The sequence below is a fragment of the Hyaena hyaena genome, unplaced genomic scaffold (assembly GCF_003009895.1).
Source record: "Hyaena hyaena isolate Hyena2069 unplaced genomic scaffold, ASM300989v1 scaffold_491, whole genome shotgun sequence".
NCBI classification, from domain to species: domain Eukaryota; kingdom Metazoa; phylum Chordata; class Mammalia; order Carnivora; family Hyaenidae; genus Hyaena; species Hyaena hyaena.
In genome coordinates this window covers 1,457,861-1,481,379 of record NW_024081114.1, presented here as the reverse complement: position 1 = coordinate 1,481,379, position 23,519 = coordinate 1,457,861, and the positions used below count along the sequence as shown (strand labels likewise).

Sequence of the window (23,519 nt, the reverse complement as noted above, 5' to 3'; positions counted from 1 at the left end):
AATTTTTTTCATTGTATTTATTTTCAAGAGAGTGTGAATGGGGGAGAGGAGCAGAGGGAGAGAGAGAATCTTAAGCAGCTTCCACACTCAGTGTGGAGCTCAGCATGGGGCTAGATCCCAGGACCCTGAGATCATGACCTGAGCTGAAATTGAGTCAGACACTCAACAGACTGAGCCACCCAGGTGCCCCTTCTCTTGCTTTTAATTGTTACTACAAAATACTTTCACATTTTCCTGCTTGATCTTCCCGACGTTGCTGAGGCTATAGGCAGATCAGGTGGTACTAAATCTATATTATATTAGACAAGATGAAAAATCAGAGAGCTAAGGGACTGGCCCAGAGTCACAAGAGTTAGCAAGGGGCAGAGGAGGAAAAGTGGCCGAGGAAAAACATTTCCATCAGGGCACATCTCTGCTAACTTTCTGTGCCTACACTGTATGACAAGGAAGTATTGCAGAACATTAACTATCCGACAGGCAGAGCAGGGGGGAGGCAGCCTGGGCCTAGAATCAGGACCCCCAAGACACTGAGTCTCCACCCCAGTGGCTATAAGATTTGTCTGGATTACAGTGCTGTGTTGTTTCAGAATTTATAAAATGCTTCCACATTGTGACAGTCAATTGGGGGAAGGTTTTGGACTTTACTATCTCTTCAGTGTCAGTTTCTAAAAAAAAAACCCTGTAATTCTCCAAGGAGTTTTAGATGAAAGGTTTTAAATATCAACATAATAGATCTAGAAATGTAGAAAGAGCTGAATTTGGCAACCATCATGTCAAGCAAAAAAATAAAAAATAAAAATGCATGTCAAGTCTGGGCCACTCTCTGCTGGGCAGTTTATTGCCTTGTTTCTAGCCTGGCTAATTATAGATTATCTACATACCACATGGACTAACACGGTGTGGGCTTACAGGTAAGCGGTGTGTACACTGAGCAAGATGGTGAACTTTCTAAGTAGGGTGAATGATGTGTGGGGAAAGCATCTCAGGGCTTGTAACGGCAATTGCTAGAATCTCCATCTGTCACAGACACAGGAGCATTAGGCATGTGGGACATGTCCACCCCGCTAGGTTTTTAGAGGACTATTTCTGACAGGAGAGTCCATAGCAGTCTGACCAAGGAAAGCCAAGTCGTCTGAGAGAAGGAAGGGAGGGAGAGGAGCAGCTCTAAGGTGTGTTGCTTCAGCACAAATGTGTATGAAATGCCTGGTATGTGTTAGGTACTGTTCTAGGTGAGGGGAAAACAAAGAAGGATAAAGTATTGAAGAAGACCTGATTCCTGACCTTAAGAAGTTCACAGTTCAGGGGGCATGATGACCCCAAAGCAAATCACTGTAATAGCAAATGAACTGTATCAATCATTATAGGCTACTTCAGAATATTCTGGTGGTGCAGACTGAGAAGGCTGGATAAAGCGTCTAGTTACTGGGATGTTTTCTGTGCTCTTCCCTACCACCAGCTACTCCCTGTGAGTGGTTTCAGGGCTGTACAGCTTGAGGGAGAAGTTCATCTTCTGGCTCTCTTCAATTCTGTCTCCTTCTCTTGAGGATCTTATGCATTCCCAATGCTTTAAACTGTGCAGATGACTCCAAAAATGTGCATATAACCTTGACTTCTCATGACCTTCAGATCTACAGTTCTGCCTTCCTGTTGGGCGTCTCCTTTATGATACCTCACACATATTGCAAGATCAGTATGTCATAGCAAAGTGTCATAAAAAACAAAGATTGTTGTTTTTCTCTATTAATAAAGGAATGTATGCTCAATGTAGCAAAAATTGGAAAGCTCAAAAGAAAACAATGATAACAACAACAAAGGAATATCAAAATATCCACAATCACCCCTTTTAATGATAATTAGTACAGGGTACTATTTATATATCTTGACTAGACATCTTTCACCACTCACTGGACTTGCTAAACACCTTTCTCCTAGTCACTTGAGCTTGAAACTTCTGCCATCTTTTTTCTTTGACCCTGCAAGTCAGATAGTGATTATGCTTCTCCTACCACTGCTCTAGACCAAGGGCAACACTATTATTACTTACCTATATAATAGCCACCTGTCTAGTTCTAGTCTCTTCTTCCTTCAGTTGTTACGTGAACCAAAGTTAAGTCCATCTTCCCAGAACATCACCTTGATGGCTCTCCATTGTCTATAGATTGTGTGTATCATGAAAAGAAGAATTAAAGCAGTAGGGATGAAGTGATGGAGGGCTGATGGCTAGAAAGAGGATAGATTTCAAGTCATAGAGCCATTGAGGGTAGAGTTGGTAGGGTCCTAGCAAGTAAGAAGTGGCTGGAGTCCTTGAGGCCTGACCAGGGCCAAAGGATACCCAGGATCCATTTCATGGTGGCTTCTTGTCATGAATACAATTATTCTCATTGAGGGTTGAAGCAGTACTTAAATATTTTTTTTGTTTTATTTTACTGAATTTTATTTAAAAAGTCATTTTAAAATTTGAGGATTTGAGAGGTATAAGATTTCTCCTGGGAGAATTTATTCATTCACTAGATAAGTATAAGGATTTAGAGGTAAACAAAATGGATCAATATTCACGCTTATGGAATCTGATAGTCTGGTGGGATAGTTATTTAATCACTGTTTTGGTGAGTGCTTTAAAGGGCTGCTAAAAGAAAGTCAAAACAGGGCACCTAACCTAGCGATGGCATGGGGGTGAGGACACGGTGTGGACAGCAGTAATCTGGCAGAGCTACAGGTTACAACATGAGGGCCCACGAAAGGGCGCATATGCTAAGCTAAAGGTTAAGAGTGATGGTTCCTTATATTTATCAATTTGTCACCTCAGTCTTTGCAGTTTAAATGCCACAGTGATTCTGGCAAATAGATCTTATCATTTCCAATTTTGGAGGTGAGGAAACGGCCCAGCAAAAGTGGAGCATGGTGTCTTGTGTGTTGCGGTTGCTCCGTGAAAGTGGTTTGGTGTTAAGCCGTCACTGGCGTTGATACTGGAGTCGTTGCTCACCTGAAAAGTTTTTGAGAAGAGCTCCTTTGTAGTAAGGCTTAGAGCCCTTTCCCTCTTCTGATGATTCATTCTGGGAAATCCTGCAAAGCTTGCAACTCATTGAGAGCCTGCATGCCTTTTTTTTTTTTTTTTTTCTTTCATTCTCTTGGATTCTGAGATGGAAATTCCCAGAGGAATATGCTGGCCCCACTACTCCTGGGCTGGAAATCATGTTTATTCCCTCAAACGAAGATCATCATCTTCTAGGATGTTGTACTGAGTAGTCTCCAACTTATCAAGGTCAAGACTATGACTGCAGCCTGGGTTTCAAATTATTGAGTTCCACTATTTTTTTCTAGCTGTTTGAAAATTTAATTAAGTAGTATATGATCTTAACTTACTCTTCGAAAAAAAAAAAAAACTCAGGTTTTAACTTCCACTGTTCCCCATTCCTTTTAGTTTCTCATACACAGGTATTAATCAAATCCCATCTCTTCTGTCTTTTTTTAAGTTTATTTATTTTGAGAGAGAGTGAGAGTGTGCGCATGAGCGGGGGAGGGGCAGAGAGAGCTGGATAGAGAGAGAATCCCCATTATTCTCTGCATCATCAGCACGGAGCCCAGCCCTGGCTGATGATGAGGGGCTCAAACTCACAAACCCTGAGATCATGACCCGAGTCGACATCAAGACTTAGATGCTCAACCAATTGAGCCACCCAGGTGCCCCCCCCCCCCATCTCTTCTATCTTGGAAAATAGTAACTGTCTTATCCTTCTATGAGTAGCCATGTCTTCTTCACAACTCATCCGGACTACTATCGCAGCTTCCTAATACCCATACCTTCCTCCAGCTCCTCTCCCTGTCCCCCACCCACCACTGGTTTGTCATCCACAGACATGAGACTTTTCAGCATGGCTTCATTCTCCAGTCAGATATTCTCCAGTTTGGCATTCTTCAGTGGATCCCATCACTTTCAGAATTAGAAGCTGAATTTGTTACCATGAAATTTGAGCTCACCCATTCTAGTCTCATCTCTTACACCTCTGACTCTTGACCATTCCAGATATCGTACAGTGGCTTCAGTTCACTTCCCTTCCCCTCTGTACTGTGGCCCATGTGATGGCCACTGGCTAAATACACTTTCCTCTTTTTTACTTAGATGACTTGTATGGATTCTTTGTCACTCAACCCATCTCACCCCCTGTATAGTGTCCATTGAGCCTGTGTATCCCTGGGAGGCAGTGTTTCTCTGCTCCCGTAATAGCCATGCTTATCATTCAGAAGCCCTTCACTACTGCATTGCAATGTCTTTATCTTCCAATTTATGACCCTAGGTCCCAGCATAGTCCTTGGTATTTAGTGTGTCCTCAATGAGTGTTTGTTCATTAAAAAGCTTTTCAGTCAACTATTTCAGCATTGCTTTAATTCTAAGATATACAATTGAGCTAAAAATTTCTCTAATAAAATAGAAAGTAATGAATTTATTTATGCTTGAAAGACTTCATAATTTTATGAATATTAACAAATTAAAAATGTGTACATTTTAAAACTGACAAATACGGTAGTCACTTTCCTGAAGGTGGCATTTAATTTTATTTTTTACTATAAAAACTGAGGAGTGAGCTTAAAAGCTGCACTTCATCATTTAACTGAGTCTTTATGATTTGGAATGAAGTGCCTTTCATTTGGAGGTCACATTGCAAAACTGTATCTTTATGATTTTTGGTTACATTAAATGAAGTCATAATTTTGAAGCATAATTTTCACAGAGGTAAGACCTTGAGGGCTCATCAAACCAAATCCTTCATTTTACAGAAGGGAAAGCTATGCTCTGAAAGGGGGTTTGTATTAGTTTCTCAGACTTTTAGAACAAATTATTGGTAGAACTGGAACCAGTTAGGCATCTCTGGTTTATTAATGATGAGATTGGAAGAAGCTGCACTGTGTGGGGTAGTCTTAAGCACTGAGACAGAAAAGCTCCAGCCCTATGGAAATTCATGCAGTGGAGAAGAGAGAGTGATGATCCTGGGACACCTAGAGATGTCTACAGTCTGGCTTCGAATAACATTCCTAATATTACTTTCCTCTCTGCTCCATTATGAGGCTCTGCTTCCTTGTTCGCACCCCATAGTCATTGCTGCTACGCCCTTGTTCCTGCTCTTCTTGCTCGTTCACATGCCCTTCCCTTCATTCCCACATATCCAAATCCTGTCTAGTGTTTAAGACCCATCCGAAAAGGCAACTCTTCTACAAAGACTTCCCTAAGTCTCTCATTCCCCCAGTAACTTCCATCTTCCTTGAATATCATGCAACTTTTTTTTTTTTACTCCCTTGTAGCATTTCTTCTTTTATTCTTGTTTTAGAGTCATTCATACCTGTCCAGATAGCCCTCGTGTGTTTTAGCAGGCCTTGCCCCAGGTTGTTACATAATTTAATGAAATAATTGTGAGTCAGCAAAGAGCTAGAGAAAGATAAAGCACTATACAGGAGGAGAACCAAGCAAGGGCAGGATTTTGGAAGCAAAGGAGAAAGGATTCTAGGAGAGGATAGTCAATAGTTTCAAATGTCTGAGAGAGATCAGAATTATTTCATTCTGCTCAGCGTCTCTACTTTTTGTAGTCTCTTTTATCCTGATACATTATTTAACCTTTCTTTCTCATCAGCCTTGCATTAACCTGTTCTCTCAAGAAAAGTGATGAAAAACTTGGCTTTTTGTGTAGCTCCTCAGCCCAATGGAGACAAAGAAAATATCTGTAGTAGGAAGGATTCAAACAATTTTCCGTCTAATTTATAGAGAAAAATTTGAAGTAAATAGGCAAATTATCTTGTGGGAGGTCAGTTCTTCCATACAATATAATATGTTATTAATAACCACCATTTATTGGGTGTCAGACATGGTGCTATGCGTTTTTATGTATCATTTCATTTATTGCTCATAGTGAGGGTGTCTGGTAGGTACTGTTCACTAATCCTATCAGAGCGCTGAGAGAACTGTGCTTAGACAAGCTAGAAAACAGATAAACAAGGAAAAAAAACACATAATACTTTTCAAAAGCCATACAGATTGTGTAAGGGATGGTGCTGGGTAGGAACCGAGATTTGTTTACTCTTTTCTAACTACTCTGTTCTGCTGTTTCCTAAGTGTGATACAACAGTGCGTTTGCTTTCGCATGCTATAGATTAAGTTGCAATTGGAAAACCCACTTTATTTATTTTAAAGGGATAATTTATTCTTTTTTGAACGTTTATACTTTTGGATCAAACTAACAATTAAATGCACACATACATCATCGCTGGGACCATGGGGTTGGCTTGGCTTAATAACCACCCTCTTAACTACTTCTAGGCAGGAAAACCACAGTGACTGAGGGATACAAGTCTCTCATTTGAAAATTAAAGATAAAAAGAGTTATGATGCTTGATGTTACAGGAATAAAAAGTAAATCTTATGTAGGACAGAAGGGTACGTGTCTGTGTCTTTTAAACTTAAAAACAGTACTTTAGAGAATCTAGAGGCTACAGCATAGGTGCTTAAACTTCCTCAGTTCATAGCATTCTTAAGTGTCAAAGTCATGTTTTCATGGTACCTGTAGCTCAATAGGATAATAGACCAAGTTCTATCTATTGGGCCATCTATTCTATCTATTTGGGTCATGGAATACCTCAACATTTTGAGTCAGAGTAGATGTCACTACTCTCATTTCCAGTTTCACATGGATTTTCACATGACTCTTGTATTTCTTTCTTTCTTTCTTTTTTGAGAGAGAGAGAATGCATGTGTATCAGCAGGGGAGAGGCCCAGGGAGAAGGGGAGAGAGAATCTCAAGCAAGCTCCTTGCCAGCATGACCTGAGCCAACATCAAGAGTTGGATGCTTAACCAACTGAGCCATCCCGGTGCCCCTCTTGTTTTTTATTACACAAACTGTGAAAACCCCAGTTTCAAAAAGATAGGATCATATCAGATGGAATGTAGCATTATCTAAGGTTAAAATTGTGATCTACCTCAAGCTAGTAGTTCCTGAGGTGTTTAATTGATCTTGAGTACCATTGAGTTTGCCTTGAAGCTTTAAAATATCCTATTGCACCCTGTGACTTCACTGAGACACCCCAGAACACCATGGTACAAATTTTGGGAGTTATAGCTCTGGAGGAATCTGGAAATTCTTTAAAAACAAAACTCTTATTAGAGTGTAGTCACCAGTCCTAGACCTGTGAGTTATTTGTGAAAGTGTTAAGACTTGTGATTTTTTTTTTTGCTGTCTTGTGAGTTATTTATAAAAATGTCTATAACTTTTACTTAGAGGTGATATCTCAAATGCTAAATCATCCAAAAACATACCTTTTTACTTAATGTGCTTGAGCTTATAATTCAGTGGAGGTATTTTCAGGTTGTTTGTTAGGTATTTGCTTCAGTTGTAATTAGTTTAATTAAAAACACGGATGCTGAATGTTTTATATCCATTCATGCCAACTTCTCTTCTGTGATTTGGTTTCTTTCCCTCCCTCTAACTATCCAGTATTGGCCATTCCATTACTATATAATCTTGTTTCTCCATTCAAGTGAATTATTTATCTAAACTGAGTAGTGTCAGACTCCAGTCAAAATAAATTCTGACAAAAAAAAATTTTGGGGGGCTAACAGAGCGCTAATTGTCTCATTCTCTGTCTGTCTATATGTTTTTTTCTCTCTCTCTCCTGCACATACAGATGAAATTTAAATATAAATATAGAATTTAATGAGAAATCTTGGAAAAGATCACTAATTCATTCACCCTTTCTTTCTCTAATGTTATTGTTTATGGACACCTGATAAACCACTTGTTATGTTTTATGTCATCTTACTCTTGCACACTTTACCTTAATTCAATACACCACACCTAGCTTTACCTTCTTGTTGAATAGAGGTAAGATTTGCCTATAAGAGATGACAACCAGTAGTAAGATGAAATGAGAGCCATTGTTTATGGAGGAACTAAAGAAATTGCAGAAAGAGCTTGGGTGGTTTTGAATTGGGGACAGAGTTTTTTCAAAGTCACTCTTAAGAATCAGCAGGAGTTTAGGGGTATGTGGGTGGCTCAGTTGTTTAAGTGTCTGACTTTGGCTCAGGTCATGATCTCATGGTTCATGGGTTTGAGTCCCACCTTGGGCTCTGTGCTGACAGCTCGGAGCCTGGAACCTGCTTCAGATTCTGTGTCTCCCTTCCTCTGCTCCTTCCCCACTCATGCGGTCTCGCTCACGTGCTCTCTCTCTCTCTCAAATAAATAAATAAATAAATAAATAAACATTAAAAAAATTAATAAAAAAGAATGAGCAGGAGCTTAGTAGGCATAGAAAATAAATTAGCTGGATCAGAGATCTTGCTTTCTTCAGTTCACCCCTCTCCCTGCTGTAGTTCCTGCTCACAAATAAGAAATCGACGTTAGCTGTTATTTCATTACGTAAAGAGTAGTTGTATTACAGTTCTGTTCTGCCGCACCTATCTGTTGTGAGCATAGCCTAGGAGCCTCTCAGAGCATGTGTGCTATGGAGACATAGGGAACAGTACTTGAGTAATTCAACAATGAGCTCAAGAAGCTCAGTGTAGTTGGGGACATAGACTGCAGAAAGTTGCAGCACAGCCAAAGCAGTACCTGGCAGGGTCTGCATAAGTGGACAAGCAAGTGACAGAGTCAGTGCTATGTGAGTATAATGGAGGAAGGGGCCTCTCTGAAGTTTTTGTTCCCAGTTAAGGATCACTCAAGCTTCTGCTTACTCCCTGTTTCTGTAGGAGATGGGACCACAGCTTCATCATAATCCTGGCTCACATTCTTTTTTTCTACAAAACTCCACTTACAACTAGGTGGATATCCTGGAATAAGCCCAAGTGCATTAAAGAGTATTTTGATACAAAGGTAAACAAACATGGGATCCTAAATAATCATTTATAAGAGACTTGCAATTAGAAAAGTGGGTCAGTAGCAACAATTTTTTAAACATAAAATTACATAAATTTAATTAAATTCTAAATATTTAGTTAGACTTATTTTTTATAGAATTGATATACTTTCCCATATTTAAATGTAAGGCGGTGTTTTGTGGCATATGACAATGTGACAAGCATAGCATCTCAGCAAATTATTTTCCCTTTAATTTTTTTTAAGTATTTTAAAAATTTATTTCTGAGAGAGAGGGACAGCATGAACAGGGGAGGGCCAGAGAGAAAGAGGGAGACACAGAATCTGAAACAGGCTCCAGTCTCTGAGCTAGCTGCCAGCACAGAGCCCGACACGGGGCTCGAACCCACAAACCACGAGGTCATGACCTGAGCTGAAGTCGGATGCTTAACCGACTGAGCCACCCAGGCACCCCAGTATTTTCCCTTTGAAAATGGGTGTTTGGTATTCGTCAGCTCAAATGAACCAACTCCTAACCATTACTCATATGATGTGGACCTTGTATTTCTAAATATTCTGAGTTTTCAAGACATTCCAATATGTCTTATTAGAGATTTTCCAATTATTACTGTTGGAAAGTTATGCAAATTGCCTTAAATGTTGTGTGGCTCATAGAACATGTTAGAAGCCCAACTTCCGTTTTGTGGCATCTGCTATAGGCAGTAGGAGATCTCTGAAAGTGTTTAATTAGGAACATGGTAGGGTGAAAACAGAGCTTTGGAAGGTGAATTTGGCAGATATGTACAGAAATTAAACTACAAGTTCAATATCCAGCCCTGACCACCTTATATATACAACTGCCAACTCAATATATCCACCTAACAGACATCTCAAACTTAACATTTCAGAATCCAGAGTTGCTTCCACAAAACCTACACCTCTAAAAGTCTTCTCCATTCCAGCTAATAGCAACTCCATACTTTCCATGTTTTAAGCCAAAAGTTCTGGAATCCTGCTAGAATCATCTCCTTTATCGTCTCGATCTCCAGATATACCCAGGAAGCCACCAATCTTTACCATCCTTCACCATCACCATGTTGGTCCAAATTATTGTCTCTTGCCTGAATTATTGCCTCCTCACTTCCAACTTGACTCCTATAGGTCATTCCTTAATGCAGCAGCCATACTATCCATTTACTGCTGCTCGTTCATGTTTCTCCTCTGCTCACAGTCCTTCCTCACTTTTCCCTCTCATGCAGAATGAAAGGCAACCTTCGTATAATGGCCTGAAATTGTTTCCAGTCTGAACCCTGAGATCTGCCTGCCTCATTGCACACTATTCTTCCTCTTTCTCAGTCCTCTCCAACACAGACTCCTTGTTCTTCTCTGAACACTGCCAGACATGTTTTTGCCTCAGAGTCTTTGTTCATGCTGTTCTCTCTAAAACCGTCTTCTAAATATCCATATGGCTTTCTTTTTTACCTCTATTTGGTCTTTACTTAAATAACACCTTCTTTGTGGGTCTTCACTATCCATCTGCTTAACTTTGCCCTCACCCCCACATACCGCTTTCTCCTTTCCTACTTTATTTTTCTCCATAACACTTCAGCAACTAATGCAGTATTATGTGTACCTTACCAACTGTTTATGTCTTTCCACTAGAATGTAAGATTCATTAGGACAAAGACCTTTAATTCTCTTTCCTAATTGCTAGAACAGTGCCTGAAAATTAATAAGCATTTAAAACTTTGTTGTTCAGTGAATGAATGAGATGAGGTGAGGCCATCCTAACTAGAGTGGTTTCGATGGGAATGGAAAGAAAATGATGAATGCAAGAGACATGGCAGAGGGTGACCCTTGAAGTCTTGTTAAGCCTGCAAGTATCTGCTGGGAGGGGGTAAAGACTTAGGGGTTATTCCTTCACTCAGTGAGGATACCTTACTGAGCACTCATTGTATATTCAATGCTCTATACACCTGTCATGGAGGCTGCTGAAATTTGATTCTGGCTAGGGGGAAGGGGGAAGATGACATATGGTTAATGCCAATATATCAGCCTAGGTGTCTTGGAAAAAGAGTGATTGATTGATACATTTCTGTCACTGGCTTGGTGGGCCAAAGTAGGGAAGAGAGAAGATGAGAGAGTTTTGAAACTTTGGCAAGAGGGTCAGATGGTTTCTTAAAAACTGGACAAAGCCTGCTCACGAGGATGTCAGCCAGACTCTGATCCTAGTCTGTGGGTTTCCTTGACTCATTCTTCAAAAACAGCTTAAGCTATTGTGAATTCAGTAATTAGATAGATTTTTTTTCCTCTAGATCCTTGTGCAAGGTCCATATTTAGTCTCAGATTTATCTTCCTGCTTTTCATATTATTGTTCCCTAGAAATAAATAGCATATCTGTACCTTGGTGAAACTTTTAGCTCTATGGATTTTGCCATCACCCAAAACATTTGTTATTCTTAATAGAGTAAATTGATTCCAAGGATTATTTCTTAAGAAGATGAAAATGAGTACAAAAACATAACATTTCAGTCTAAAACTTGTTGCAACAGATATGCACCTAACCCTTTTGGAATAATGTTAATTTTCTCATTCAATGAGCATCTTTCGATTATTTACTGGAAATGAGAATATAAGATAGAGTAAGTGTGTTAGTACACAGCACTCATTCATGAATATATGATGATGTCATATTTTAGAGGAAGAAAGAACTTTAATTTTAGCTTATTTCTACAAGAGTATCTAATTTTTACTATATCAAACAAGTGGAGAATAGGCCTCGGATTGACAACATCAAAATACGATCAACTTGCTCTTCAGGATTTTACAGTGCTGTGGTGGAGACTGAAGCATGAATATATAGCATAATAAATGTGAATGGTGTAGGATAAAGAAAATGCTGTGGGGTCATGAAAAAGGGAGGCATTTGTTTCAGCTGGGAGGCTAGGGAAGGTTGCACAAATGTAATAGCATTTCAGGGCACAATTATAAGATATACAGGACTTCATTGGACAGAGTGGGAGGAAAGAAAGATGGAGAAGGAATTCAGGCTTTGGGAACAGACAGATAAAAAGGCACAAAAACTCCAGGGAGTAATGGAGGATGTGCTTTAGAAAGGGTAAGTACTCCACTGTGGGTTGGCCATGGAGCGCTTGAAGAAAGTGACAGGAGGGGAGTCTGGAAAGGTGGTTGGAGCCAAAGTCTCCTTGTGTGTGGTGTTAATAAAGGTGTCTGTTTTTAAGCATGTCTGTTTTGAAGGGCTAAAGCAATGCAGCATACTGGTAATGTTTACATTTTAAAAATAGATTAAGATAGAAATAGTTTCAAGATTTCACCTAGGGAGTACTTAAAAAGATTCCTGGGCCCCACACAAAACTACCATGATAAGAATCTGAAGAGCATGGCCCAGGAATGGGTGTTCTATAATGCCTAAGATAATTTTTCTTTCCAGCTTTATTGAGATATAATTGGGATATAACATTGTGTAAATTTAAGCTGTACAACATGATGGCTTGATATGATAATATATTTCAAAATGATTACCATAATAGGATGAACACCTCCATCACCTTACATAGTTATCATTTTTTTAATGTGGTGAGAACACGTAAGAACTACTCTATTAGCAACTTTCTAGTGTACCATACAGTATTATTAACTCCAATCATCATACTGTACACTAGATCTCCAGAACTTATGTTTCTTATAACTGGAAGCCTGTATCCTTTGGCCAACATCTCCCCATTTCTCCCACTCTCAGCCTCTGGCAACCACCTTTCCACTCTCTGTTTCCACAAGTTTGACTCTTTTGGATTCCACATATGAATGACAGCATATAGTATTTTTTTCCTCTGTCTGACTTATTTCACTTAGTATAGTGTTCTCAGCATTCACCCATGTTGTTGCAAAAAGCAGAATTTCCTTCTTTTTTTGTGGGTGAATAATATTTCACTGTATGCATATACCACATTTTCTTCATTCATTCATTCATTCATTCATTGATAGACACTTAAGAGGTTGCCATGTCTCAGTCCTTATGGATAATGCTGCAGTGAGCAAGGGGGTACAGAGAACTCTTTAAGATAATGACTTCGTTTCCTTCCTGTGTCTGCCCATCTGGTGATCCCTTAGGCTGCCAGAATGTCTGAAGACCTGTGTTATAGTTATATTTATTTTAAGGTCAGTAGCAGTGCTGATGGGGAAGGGGGCTGATCGGGGCTGCTTCTGAAACAGAAGCATTGATAGAATGTTGGAGACCCTTTGGACAGAGACGTGAGGAAAGAGTCAGAAGATGATTTGAAGGCACAACTGTGGGGCACAGTGTTCCCAGGGATGCTGAGAACTGGATGGAAGGCAGAGGGAGTAGGAGGTGGAGAGCTGGATGCCTGCATCTGAGGAGGTTGATTAGAGGGGTTGCCAGAGACAATACCGAATTAAGTCTCAGGTATCCAATCCCGTTTCCCTATTTTACCAATGAGGAAAGCTGAGGCTCAGAATGGTAAAGTGACTAATCTGAGGTCACAGAGCTGGTTGGTTAGTGGTGGAGTGGTAAATGAATATGCCCACTTTAAGAGAAAATCCAACACACTTCCTCTTATTATTTCTCTACCTGTGTAGAAGATTCACAGCTTTGTTATGCCCACTGAGAATATCTATAGAGTACTAATTACCAAGTGAAAATCCATTAAGTAAACATTATGGCTGTATTGCTTGTGTATATTTTTAGATTAGTCTGTGACACTAAATGGATCACGTAAGGCTGTTGGGGCCAGGCATTAATTTACTAGGAATATTTTAACTCTAAAAGTGGGAAAGCAGCGAGGGACCTAAGAAGTCAGCTATAACAAATTCATGCATGACATATAATAATATACCTGACATATAATAATAAGCATAGGGGAGAAAACTGAGTCTCATAAAGAGAAATACGATTGTCTAAAGCTGCACTGGTAACCAGTGATTAAAATGAAGGCCAAAGTCTTCTGACCATTTAATTTATTGCCGTCTGCAGCAAGGTTATCTAAATTATTACTGCAGCCATTGTATTAAGTTTTCTGATTCAGTTGATTGCTTTGTCATTTAACTTCCCTGGAAGCTGAACATTGAATCATGAGTCACATCAACATGGCTATTGATATGTGTGTAGAGTCTAAGAGAAAAGGGAACCTGCCTGGTGAATTGGATAATTTTCAGTGCAAGCATCCAGTATGATACTTCTTAGTTTAGCAGTTCCTCAAGGGCAAAAGATTATGTATTTCCAGCACAAAGCACAGAGCCTGGACCATATTAGCTATCCAGTAAATGTGTGTTCAATGAGTGATCTAACCCCACAGGGAATTTTTGAACTATGTTTTTTTTTTTTTTTTTTAAGTAGATTACCTATGATAAACTCATCAGGTCTCTACAATGGTCATACATAGGCAGTCTTGAAAAGTCACATGGTTCTCATTCTTTTAATAAGAAACACTAGAGAGAGCTATCAGCTGACAAAGGAAGGATAAAATGTGAGTGTTAGAAATGCCCTTGTCTGAATGTGACCTCTTGTCAGAACACCGGAAATATAAACTTTTCAAGTCTACTAGCCCAGTGACCTCAGTATACAAAGATCACTTTTTTCTCTTTGTCTCTGATCTGGCACACATATCCTCACAAACACACACACACACATACACACACACACACACACACACGTACGGATTTTCCTTTTTGAATTCCTATAAAGGTATTAAACCTATACATTGTGTGTTTGTTTACATTAGTCTTAAAAATGACCCTTTGCCATATATTTTACATGTAAAAATCTTTCTTCTTCAGGACCTCCTTACTCTACTATGAAAACCTCTGGACAAGCAGATTATTGAATAACCCATGACTTTGCCTTTCATCTGATTAGTTCCCTGAAAGGGATCATAAGACAACTGTACAAAGCCTAGAGGCCTTCAGAGTCCTGAATGATCACAGAAGGCTTTTTTTCCCCTCTCTTCCTGAAATGTCAGGGCCACCCTGAGAAATATCAAAGGAGATCACTGTTTGTATTAGGAACTAAAAAAGGAAAGAAAATAAAGAAATTTAAAACTCATTTAGGAGAAATGAAAGTTCATCTGTGGGTTGTGTGTCATATGAAGAGTATTATACCACTTTCTTTCATTGCCTGGACAACTATGGGGAAAAAACAAAGCTTCTGTGGTAAAACCCATGTAAGGAATGTAAGGGATCGTCATGTGCTGGCCCTTCCTGAATGCTCTTCTTTCCAGTGATACATGCGTGAGCACACAGACTCACACACTATAGGACCATTAGGGTGGGACCCTTGACCTGAATCAGTTTTCAATAGTGCTTATGGATCATTTCTTCTTCCAATCTGCAATGCTAATACCCATATGAATATCACAAATTACAAAAGAGTTTGTTAACTTGAATTGAAACTCACCGTCACAACCTCTTGTACTCAGAGTTAAGTGTAAAGTGTTTTTAGAAATGTTGACCTATATATTCTTAGATGTAGGCCAGTTTTGGCATTTTATTCTTTTTGAGACAAGTTGGCTTATTAAATACACACATATTTGTATATATAAAGTTATATCTTATATAACTTTATAAGACTCTTCACATAAATAAATTACCAAATCAGGATAAAAGGCCTTTGTCTGGCCATACACTTCTAGAGCTTTGGGTTCAAAAAATATAAACCCATCCTTCATTAGCTCCTGTCTTCAGCTACTGCTAGTGGATAGAGTTATAAGCAATAGGATTCGGTCCATTTTGTTAATTAGATGAAATCCAAGTCAGTTTTGGTCATAAATTCTGCTCTGGAACTCTGGTTTCACTATCCACATCATACTGATTGTGTACTTAGCTCACCCCTTAAAGGTAAGCACTTAAGCACTTTACCAAGGAATTTGCCTACACGGCAGACCTCATTAGTTTCCAGTATATGATTCAGTTTACAATTATAGTAAGTTTTGATTTCTCTTTCTTTTTGGTGATAGGTCAAGAAAGATTTGGAAACATGACAAGGGTCTATTACCGAGAAGCTATGGGTGCCTTTATTGTCTTCGATGTCACCAGGCCAGCCACATTTGAAGCAGTGACAAAGTGGAAAAATGATTTGGACTCAAAGTTAAGTCTTCCTAATGGCAAACCAGTTTCAGTGGTTTTGTTGGCCAACAAATGTGACCAGGGGAAGGATGTGCTCATGAACAATGGCCTCAAGATGGACCAGTTCTGCAAGGAGCATGGTTTCGTAGGATGGTTTGAAACATCAGCCAAGGTAAGGTGACCTTAAAAGAGAAACCTATTAGGCTAGGTTCACAAAGAAAATAATCATATAATCATTATCATCATTGTAATGATGATAATATGTTTTTGTTTAGTGATTTATATTTCCCAAATTGTTTTGAGCTCTTTTTCATCTCTAGGGGATGAGTAGGCAGGACAGAAATTACCATCCATAATTTAAGATGGTTTTGACAGGGGCACCTAGGTGACTCAGTTGGTTAAGCGTCTGATTTCAGCTCAGGTCATGATCTCATGGTTCTTGAGTTCAAGCCCTGCGTCAGGCTCTGTGCTGACAGCTCAGCCTGGAGCCTGCTTCGGATTCTGTGTCTCCCTCTCTCTCTGCCCCTCCCCTGCTCCTATCTCACACTCTGCCTCTCTCAAAAATAAATATGAATTTAAAAAAAATGATTTTGGCTAAGAGAACAAAAAGCAACTTGTACATGGTCACAGTAATAATAGTTAAAAACTGTGTTCGTTTAGTGGATGCTTATTGTATGTCAGGCATGTTTTACGTGCATTTTCTCATTTAGTTGTCAACAACAACCCTACTGGTAAGTATGATTTTAGAGTGAATGAAAGAAATGGGCCTTGCATTCAGTGTCCCTGCCTTATCCGTGTATTAACTAATTTATTACATCAATGTTTAGTATTTTCTTTTGTATACCAGGCATTGTGTTTTGCCCTAGATGAAAAGATGGCAGGAACTTAGAACTACCACACTGGGAATACTGGAATCGTGGAGGGAGAGAGTAGATAGCATGTATCCTTGTGAAGAACATCATGTGGTTTGGCAGTGCTCACTCTTCTCGGTGGCGGAGGAGTAGCAGGCAGTGGGACAGAATCAGGGCTGGAAGATGAAGAACCCCATGTGGCGTGATAAGGGTATTATTCTTCTCATAATGCCCCATGTTGCCATCTCATCTATCAGATGCATGGTTTTTGCCCTTCTTCCTTTTGTTTTTGCGTATCTCAGTATCAGAGAGAGGAAAAAAAACTTTTGTGGTAAATTTTGAAAGTTAAAAAATATATACATTAAAAAAGCAAATGTTTCACTGTGTTTTTAAATTTTCTGTGTGCATATAAATATATTTTACATTAACATATTGTAAATTTACATATATATTAAAAACATAAATATAAAAGCATATGAACCATTTTATATATTTTATATTTATTTATAAATAAATTATATTTTATAATATATTATTTACTTATATAATATTTATATATTTTACATGTAGATGTATACATATATTTTACATTATTAAGATTGCATTCTGCATAGTTTTATATTATAATTTACCCATTTTATTTACTTGTGGAAAACACATAGTAAACACTTAGGGAGCGGAGCACAGGCAGTGTTGCTAGTTGTTTGGGATTCAGCTATGGATAAGATAAGCATTGTCTCTGTACTTATGGAAATCACAGTAATGCTTTATTGTGAACATTTGTGCAATCATTAGAGACTGGTTTGAAAATATAACTTGAATGGACATCATTCAAATCGGCTGAGGAGGAGTCTCAGACCTGTTTTATGCTGGAGAGCAGAATGGCCAGATTTTCTCCAGCGACTAGAGCAAGACAGACTGAGGCAGGTTAACCTGGAGATAGAGTAACGTGGTAGTTGTTGCGTTCCTGTGGGAAAATGGCAAGGCTTTGAATGAGGGTAAAGGCTATAGGGATTGGAAAGGAAAACCTGAGTTGAGACTATCACTGAAATTTATTTATTTATTTTTAAAATTTTATTTATTTTGAGAGAGAAAGAGAGAGAGAGCAACTGGGGGAAGGGGAGGGGAGAAAGAGAGAGAGAGCGAGCAAAGCCCATTCTGTAAGCATAGAGCCCGATGCAGGGCTTGATCCCACAAACTGAAAAATCATGACCTGAGCGAAAATCAAGAGTCATAAGCTTTACCAACTGAGCCACCCAATACCCCTCACTGAAGTCTGAATACCAGCAGGGATTAAGCAACTGCATGGATTGGGGGATGGTAGAGATGGAGAAGAGGGTGGTGGTGCCACTTTTTCTGTCCTCGTTGGGCTGTTCGTTTGTTCCTGTCATGTCCTGGAGAGTCTCCATGTCTGCCTCCTCTCAGTGGCATCTCTGAACTGGCTTGTGTCGGGAAGTTGCTATTTCTCAGTCCCTGCCATTTTTGCCTTCCTTCTTGGAGCCATAGTGTACTAATATGCTTTTGTCTTTTCTTCCAAAACCTTTGGTTTCCCTTATTTTTTAGGATTATCCTTTGATTCAGGACACAGTATCCATCATTTTCTAGTGCCTATCTACTCTACTTGTCAGTGAACCTTTTTGGTTTGTTTGTTTGACGAATGATTGTGGTAAGGAGAGAAATGTGGAGCAAAACTCACAGGTCTGATTAAAGGACAGAAATTAAAGAAATAATGACTTTTTTATAGTTTGATTTTTGGTTGTTAATCTTGTTTTTTTATCTTTAGAAACAATTTTTTTAAGTATTTATTTATTTTTGAGAGAGAGAGACAAGAGTGAGAGCAGGGGAGGGGCCGGTATAGGGGGAGACACAGAATCCAAAGCAGGCTCCAGGCTCTGAACTGTCAGGGCCCGACACGGGGCTGAAACTCATGAGTGATGCGATCATGAGGTGAGCCAAAGTGGATGCTTACCTGACTGAACCACTCAGGTGCCCCAGCTTTTGTCTTTTTAAATTCCAAAATGTGTGTGAATTCACCTTTTCTCTTTATTCCTTAACCCTATGCTCAGTTAGTTTCACTCTACAGCTTCTGCATTTTCCTTTGATTCCTTTCTTTCTTTTTTTTCTTCTAATGTTTTATTTATTTCGGAGAGAGAGAGACAGCGTAAGCAGGGGACGGTCAGAGAGAGAGGGAGACACAGAATCTGAAGCAGGCTTCAGGCTCTGAGCTGTCAGCACAGAGCCCAACGCAGGGCTCGAACCCACAAACCATGAGATCATGACCTGAACCAAAGTCGTACGCTTAACTGACTGAGCCACCCAGGTGTCTCCGATTCCTTTCTTTCAAAAGAATTGCTCTCCTGCCCAGAAACTCCAGGTACAGGGGTAGAAGTGTAGGGTTTTAGAGAACTCCTTTTCCCAATAGGTTACTTTACATTTGAAGGGCAAACTAGAATGGATGACTCATATGGTCAAGAGAGGGAGTCTTCCATCATCCATTAATTCAACAAATGTTATTGAACACCTGTTTTGTACCAGATACTGGGAATACAGAAATGTGTAAAACAGAGAGAACCCTGACCTCATGGATAACAATAAAATATAAGTAAAACATATAAGGTGGTATACAGGGGAAAAGTGTTAGCAAAAAAGAAGAAAAGAAAGGAAAAGACCTATGAAGTTGTGGGGAGGGCTGACATTGTTCGTAGACCAGAGGACCTCCTAGACATTTTCTTTCACCTCACTCTGACATTTCTTGCTTAACAGCGGCAGTCAAACTCTGCTTAAGAGCATGAGGTTCATTAACTTAAGACCTGACTGACCCACTAAGTACTGACCCAGTACTTAGATACTGGATTTTTAATCCTCCAAATCCCTGCCAGTGTAAACTTTGAAGAGAAGCTTTGTACAGAGAGAGGGTGGAGGGATTTCATAAGCCTAAAGTGCACTGAAATGCTAACAAGTGTACAAGGCCTCATTGTATTGCACTCAACGTCTTCTTTCCTCCAAACATACTTCTACTGAAATTGTCTTGAATGTCTTAATAATGAAAATGTCTTCCTAGTGCCAGATTAGTATTCAGAGTTAATATCTAGCATCTCAGGACACTAGAGTGTCAAACTGCTCAAAAAGTCTTTTAAAAAAGATCTCCGATAAAGCTCTGCTTACTTTCTGAGGATAGTATTACAGCATTTACAAAGTAGAGGCCCAGATCAGACTGTCTGTCCAAAGACAGGATGGCAGCATGTGGAGCTGCGATCCATTTATTCTTTTATTATGACATTTGGGACCAGGGAACATTTCCCATGGAGATCTTTCTCTTAGAAAGTGAATCTGCTAACGATTAGAATCCTTTTGTGGGATGTCATGATCAGTCTGGTGGTAAACAACGGATTTCCTTTTTTTCTGTCTCTAAAGCTTCTGATGGACCAAAGGCCATGATGTTTAGCTTTATCCCCATGGCCACATCTTGTAGCAGTCCTGCAGTGTGGCCATTTCTGAAGCTGAAACTAATAGGATGTTAGAAGAATTTGTCACTGGGACTAGCCTCCATCTTGATGCTGAACTTACAGCTGAGGGATATTTGCCCTTTGCTCTTCAGTTTTCTAGAATAACTTTCCATTAGAGTTTTCATGTCTCCTTGCTATTGCTGGAACATTCATGGTAGCCTCTGGCTGTGATTTAAGAGAGAAAAAATTAGATGTATGCTAGCATTTCTGATCATTTTACATCGTCTCTTCAATATTAAAACCAAAGGAATGAAAAGAAAAAGTGTCTAGTAAGTTGAGCTTTCAACCTTTATATTCTTTTTTTTTTCTCAGCCATGTTTACTTGAATTCTACCTGTGGATTCACTAGGGCCAGATAATATATAATTGGGGTGATTACATGTCCCATTTTCCAATGGCGTTCCTGGTTTATCCTGCTGTCCTGGTATAATTATTGGAACATCCCATTCCTGGTTTATAATTTGAATTTACCTAGTCACCATATAGAGCAGTAGCTTAGTACATCTCATTGTCCACATCATATCTTAGTTCTACTAATGTCTATTTTATGTACTCCTGTGCCCAAGCCTAGTCTTTATAATGTTTTGGTAGATTTGCCTCTTTAAGATGAGAACCTTGGTCTGTTCTTGTTGGAGCATCTCCAGAGTTGGCAGTCCTATCTTCTGGGCCCTTGTCAGTGGCAGATGGGGTCCTGCTACATGCTGAGCCATTTACCTCATGCATTCTTGGTGCCCATTGCCTGAATCTCCACCAGTTGATCCTCTTGGATTCACTTTCTGGCCACACCCACTTATCTTCTAGGGTTGTCAAGAACATTAAGTGATATAGTGTATGTGTTATGTCTGATCATACACACACACACACACACACACACACAACACATACACCCCTCAAATATACCATCTCTATTATCTGTTTGCACAGCCCATCCGCTGGTCTGGATGTCACCATTTATACTTAGCTCTGATGCACACAACATCTGCACTCGGTGGAAGGGTCTGTTTCTATGTCTTAGCCCTTTCCAGGCTATTCCATCCTGCTTTTATGGTGCAATGGCTCACACATGGCTGTGTTTAAAAATAGGAGACCAGGAAAATGCCTGGGTAGATAGGAAATAGTGGAACAAGTAATGTGTATCCAATGGTGGTGATGGGAAGCAAAGTCACAGAAAGAACTGCAGTGTTCCTGACTCAGCTCCCCGCCACCTCATGCCCTGCTCCTGGCAGATTTCCTTGGCTGTTCCTATCCTATGTATAGCACCATTTTGGGCCCACCCTCTTTCTCAGAATGTCCTAAAATCACTGGGTTCCCCAGGAAGAAACTTTCCTACATAAACTCTCCACTCAGTTTTAGTCTTTCCCTGTAGTTAAAAAGAAAAATGTTGATGTGTGTCCTTCTGGGAGGAGTATACTCAGTAGTGTTCTCTGTAAGAACACATTAATTTCTTAATAGGGAGGAGTAGATGTTCCTCAGTGTAATGGATGTTTTTCATGTGTTCTGGATTTCTAGCAATTATTACACATGTTTATTATCTTTGGGGGAACTTCCAGCCATAGCAGACTTACCTTCCCAGGAAGAACCCATAAAACTTTCTTCTTTTGCTTTCTTTGCAGCCAAAGCACAGGCATGTGACCTAGATTACACCAGTCATACTTTTTGAGAGAGAGCATGAACAGGGTTGGGGCAGAGAGAAAGCAGAGAGAGAGGATCCCAAGCAGGCTCTGCACTGTCAGCACAGAGCCCAATAAGGGGCTCAATCTCACAAACTGTGAGAGCATGACCTGAGCCGAAACCAAGAGTTGGACGCTTAACCAACTGAGCCACTCAGGTGCCCCTCCACCAATTATACTGATTGAGAAGTAGGCAACTGGAGGAAGAAGGGACAATGTAAAATCCATTTTTTGGTGGTGGAGGGGGGCTAGAGGCAGAGCAGGCCCCCATCCTTGGGAGACAGGAGAATTTGCAGGGTCCTGTGCTTGACCCAGAAAAAGAATCACTGCTGGCCCCAGGGACAGTTGCATTCAAGTTCAGTTCCTCAAAGCATCGCAGATTACAGGACCCAGTGCTCAATGGTGGCTGGCAGCTGTGTCCTTATAAGGCCTGATTTATGTAGGATTTGAGTTTCTGGAAGCTTAGGCATGAGCCTATTTCACTAGACTGCTGAATAAATGTGCAAGCTACACAATATCTCTTGAATACACTATTCCATATTTGGCAGCTTCAGATTCTGTATCTTGCAACTGAGAATGTGGATTAATAAACATGGTCGAATATGTTTGAGAAATCTAACCTAAATAGCTGCTTCTCTTGCTGCAGGATGTCTTAGGACTTTGATATTCTAATGTGCATTCTGAATCCCCAGTAAGAAATGTGGCTGTATTGCTAGCTATATGTGAGCTTCATGCGAAGATTTTCATGCACACGCACTCATTCAGTCCTTAGCATGAGCCTACAGAGTAGGCATTATTATTATTACCATTTTAAAGAAAAAAAGTTGAGACGGGTTACCTTCCTAAAACTGTATAACTACTGCCTTCTTTTTTTTAATTCTAATATACTCTTTGTTCTTTCATATGTTAACGTTTCAAAATCAAAGTGTGCCCTATAGCCAGTGTGGATTTCTAAATATACAAACGATGGCTCTTTCTGCTGTCTCCTTCAAGAAAGATGGGCACCTGGTGGCTCAGTCGATTAAGTGTCTGACTCTTGATTTCGATTCAGGTCATGATCTCATGGGTTTGTGACATTGACTCTGACTCAGTGCGCCTGACTCTGCCCTGACAGCTCAGAGTCTACTTGGGATTCTCTCTCTCCCCCTCTCTCTGCCCCTCCTGCACTCCCATACGTGTACTCATACTCACTCTCTCTAGCTATCAGAATGAATAAATAAACATTAAAAAAGAGAGGGGTCTACACCATGCAGCAGTACCTAAATATGTTTGGTCATGTAGAAAACTTAACAAAATAGTGGAACAAGCTTAGGAAATGCTGGCCTAGAATTCTCATTAAAAGGAAAATTTTCTGCGTTTTGTTGTTTACTGAGTTATTATTACTATTATTATTACTCTGCAAGCTAAAATATGCAGCCATTAAGAAGTGGCTAGTTTTTCTGGAAGCTGCCTGAAGAGTAGTATCACATCTGATTTGTTTTATAGGCTTCTAGAAAATACACACTTAGAAACATAATGCATTTATACAAATGAGAAATGCATAGTAATTGCACCTGGGTA

At 39.7% G+C, this 23,519-nt stretch overlaps 1 protein-coding gene across 1 annotated transcript in view; it reads left to right on the top strand.

The window, feature by feature from the left end:
* RAB38 (RAB38, member RAS oncogene family) overlaps positions 1-23,519 on the top strand; it is a 56,928-nt gene that overhangs the window by 5,463 nt on the left and 27,946 nt on the right. Inside the window, exon 2 of the mRNA XM_039254347.1 lies at positions 15,825-16,105. Within this exon, the coding sequence (XP_039110278.1) occupies positions 15,825-16,105 (281 nt within the window). The remainder of the gene's footprint in view (positions 1-15,824; positions 16,106-23,519) is intronic.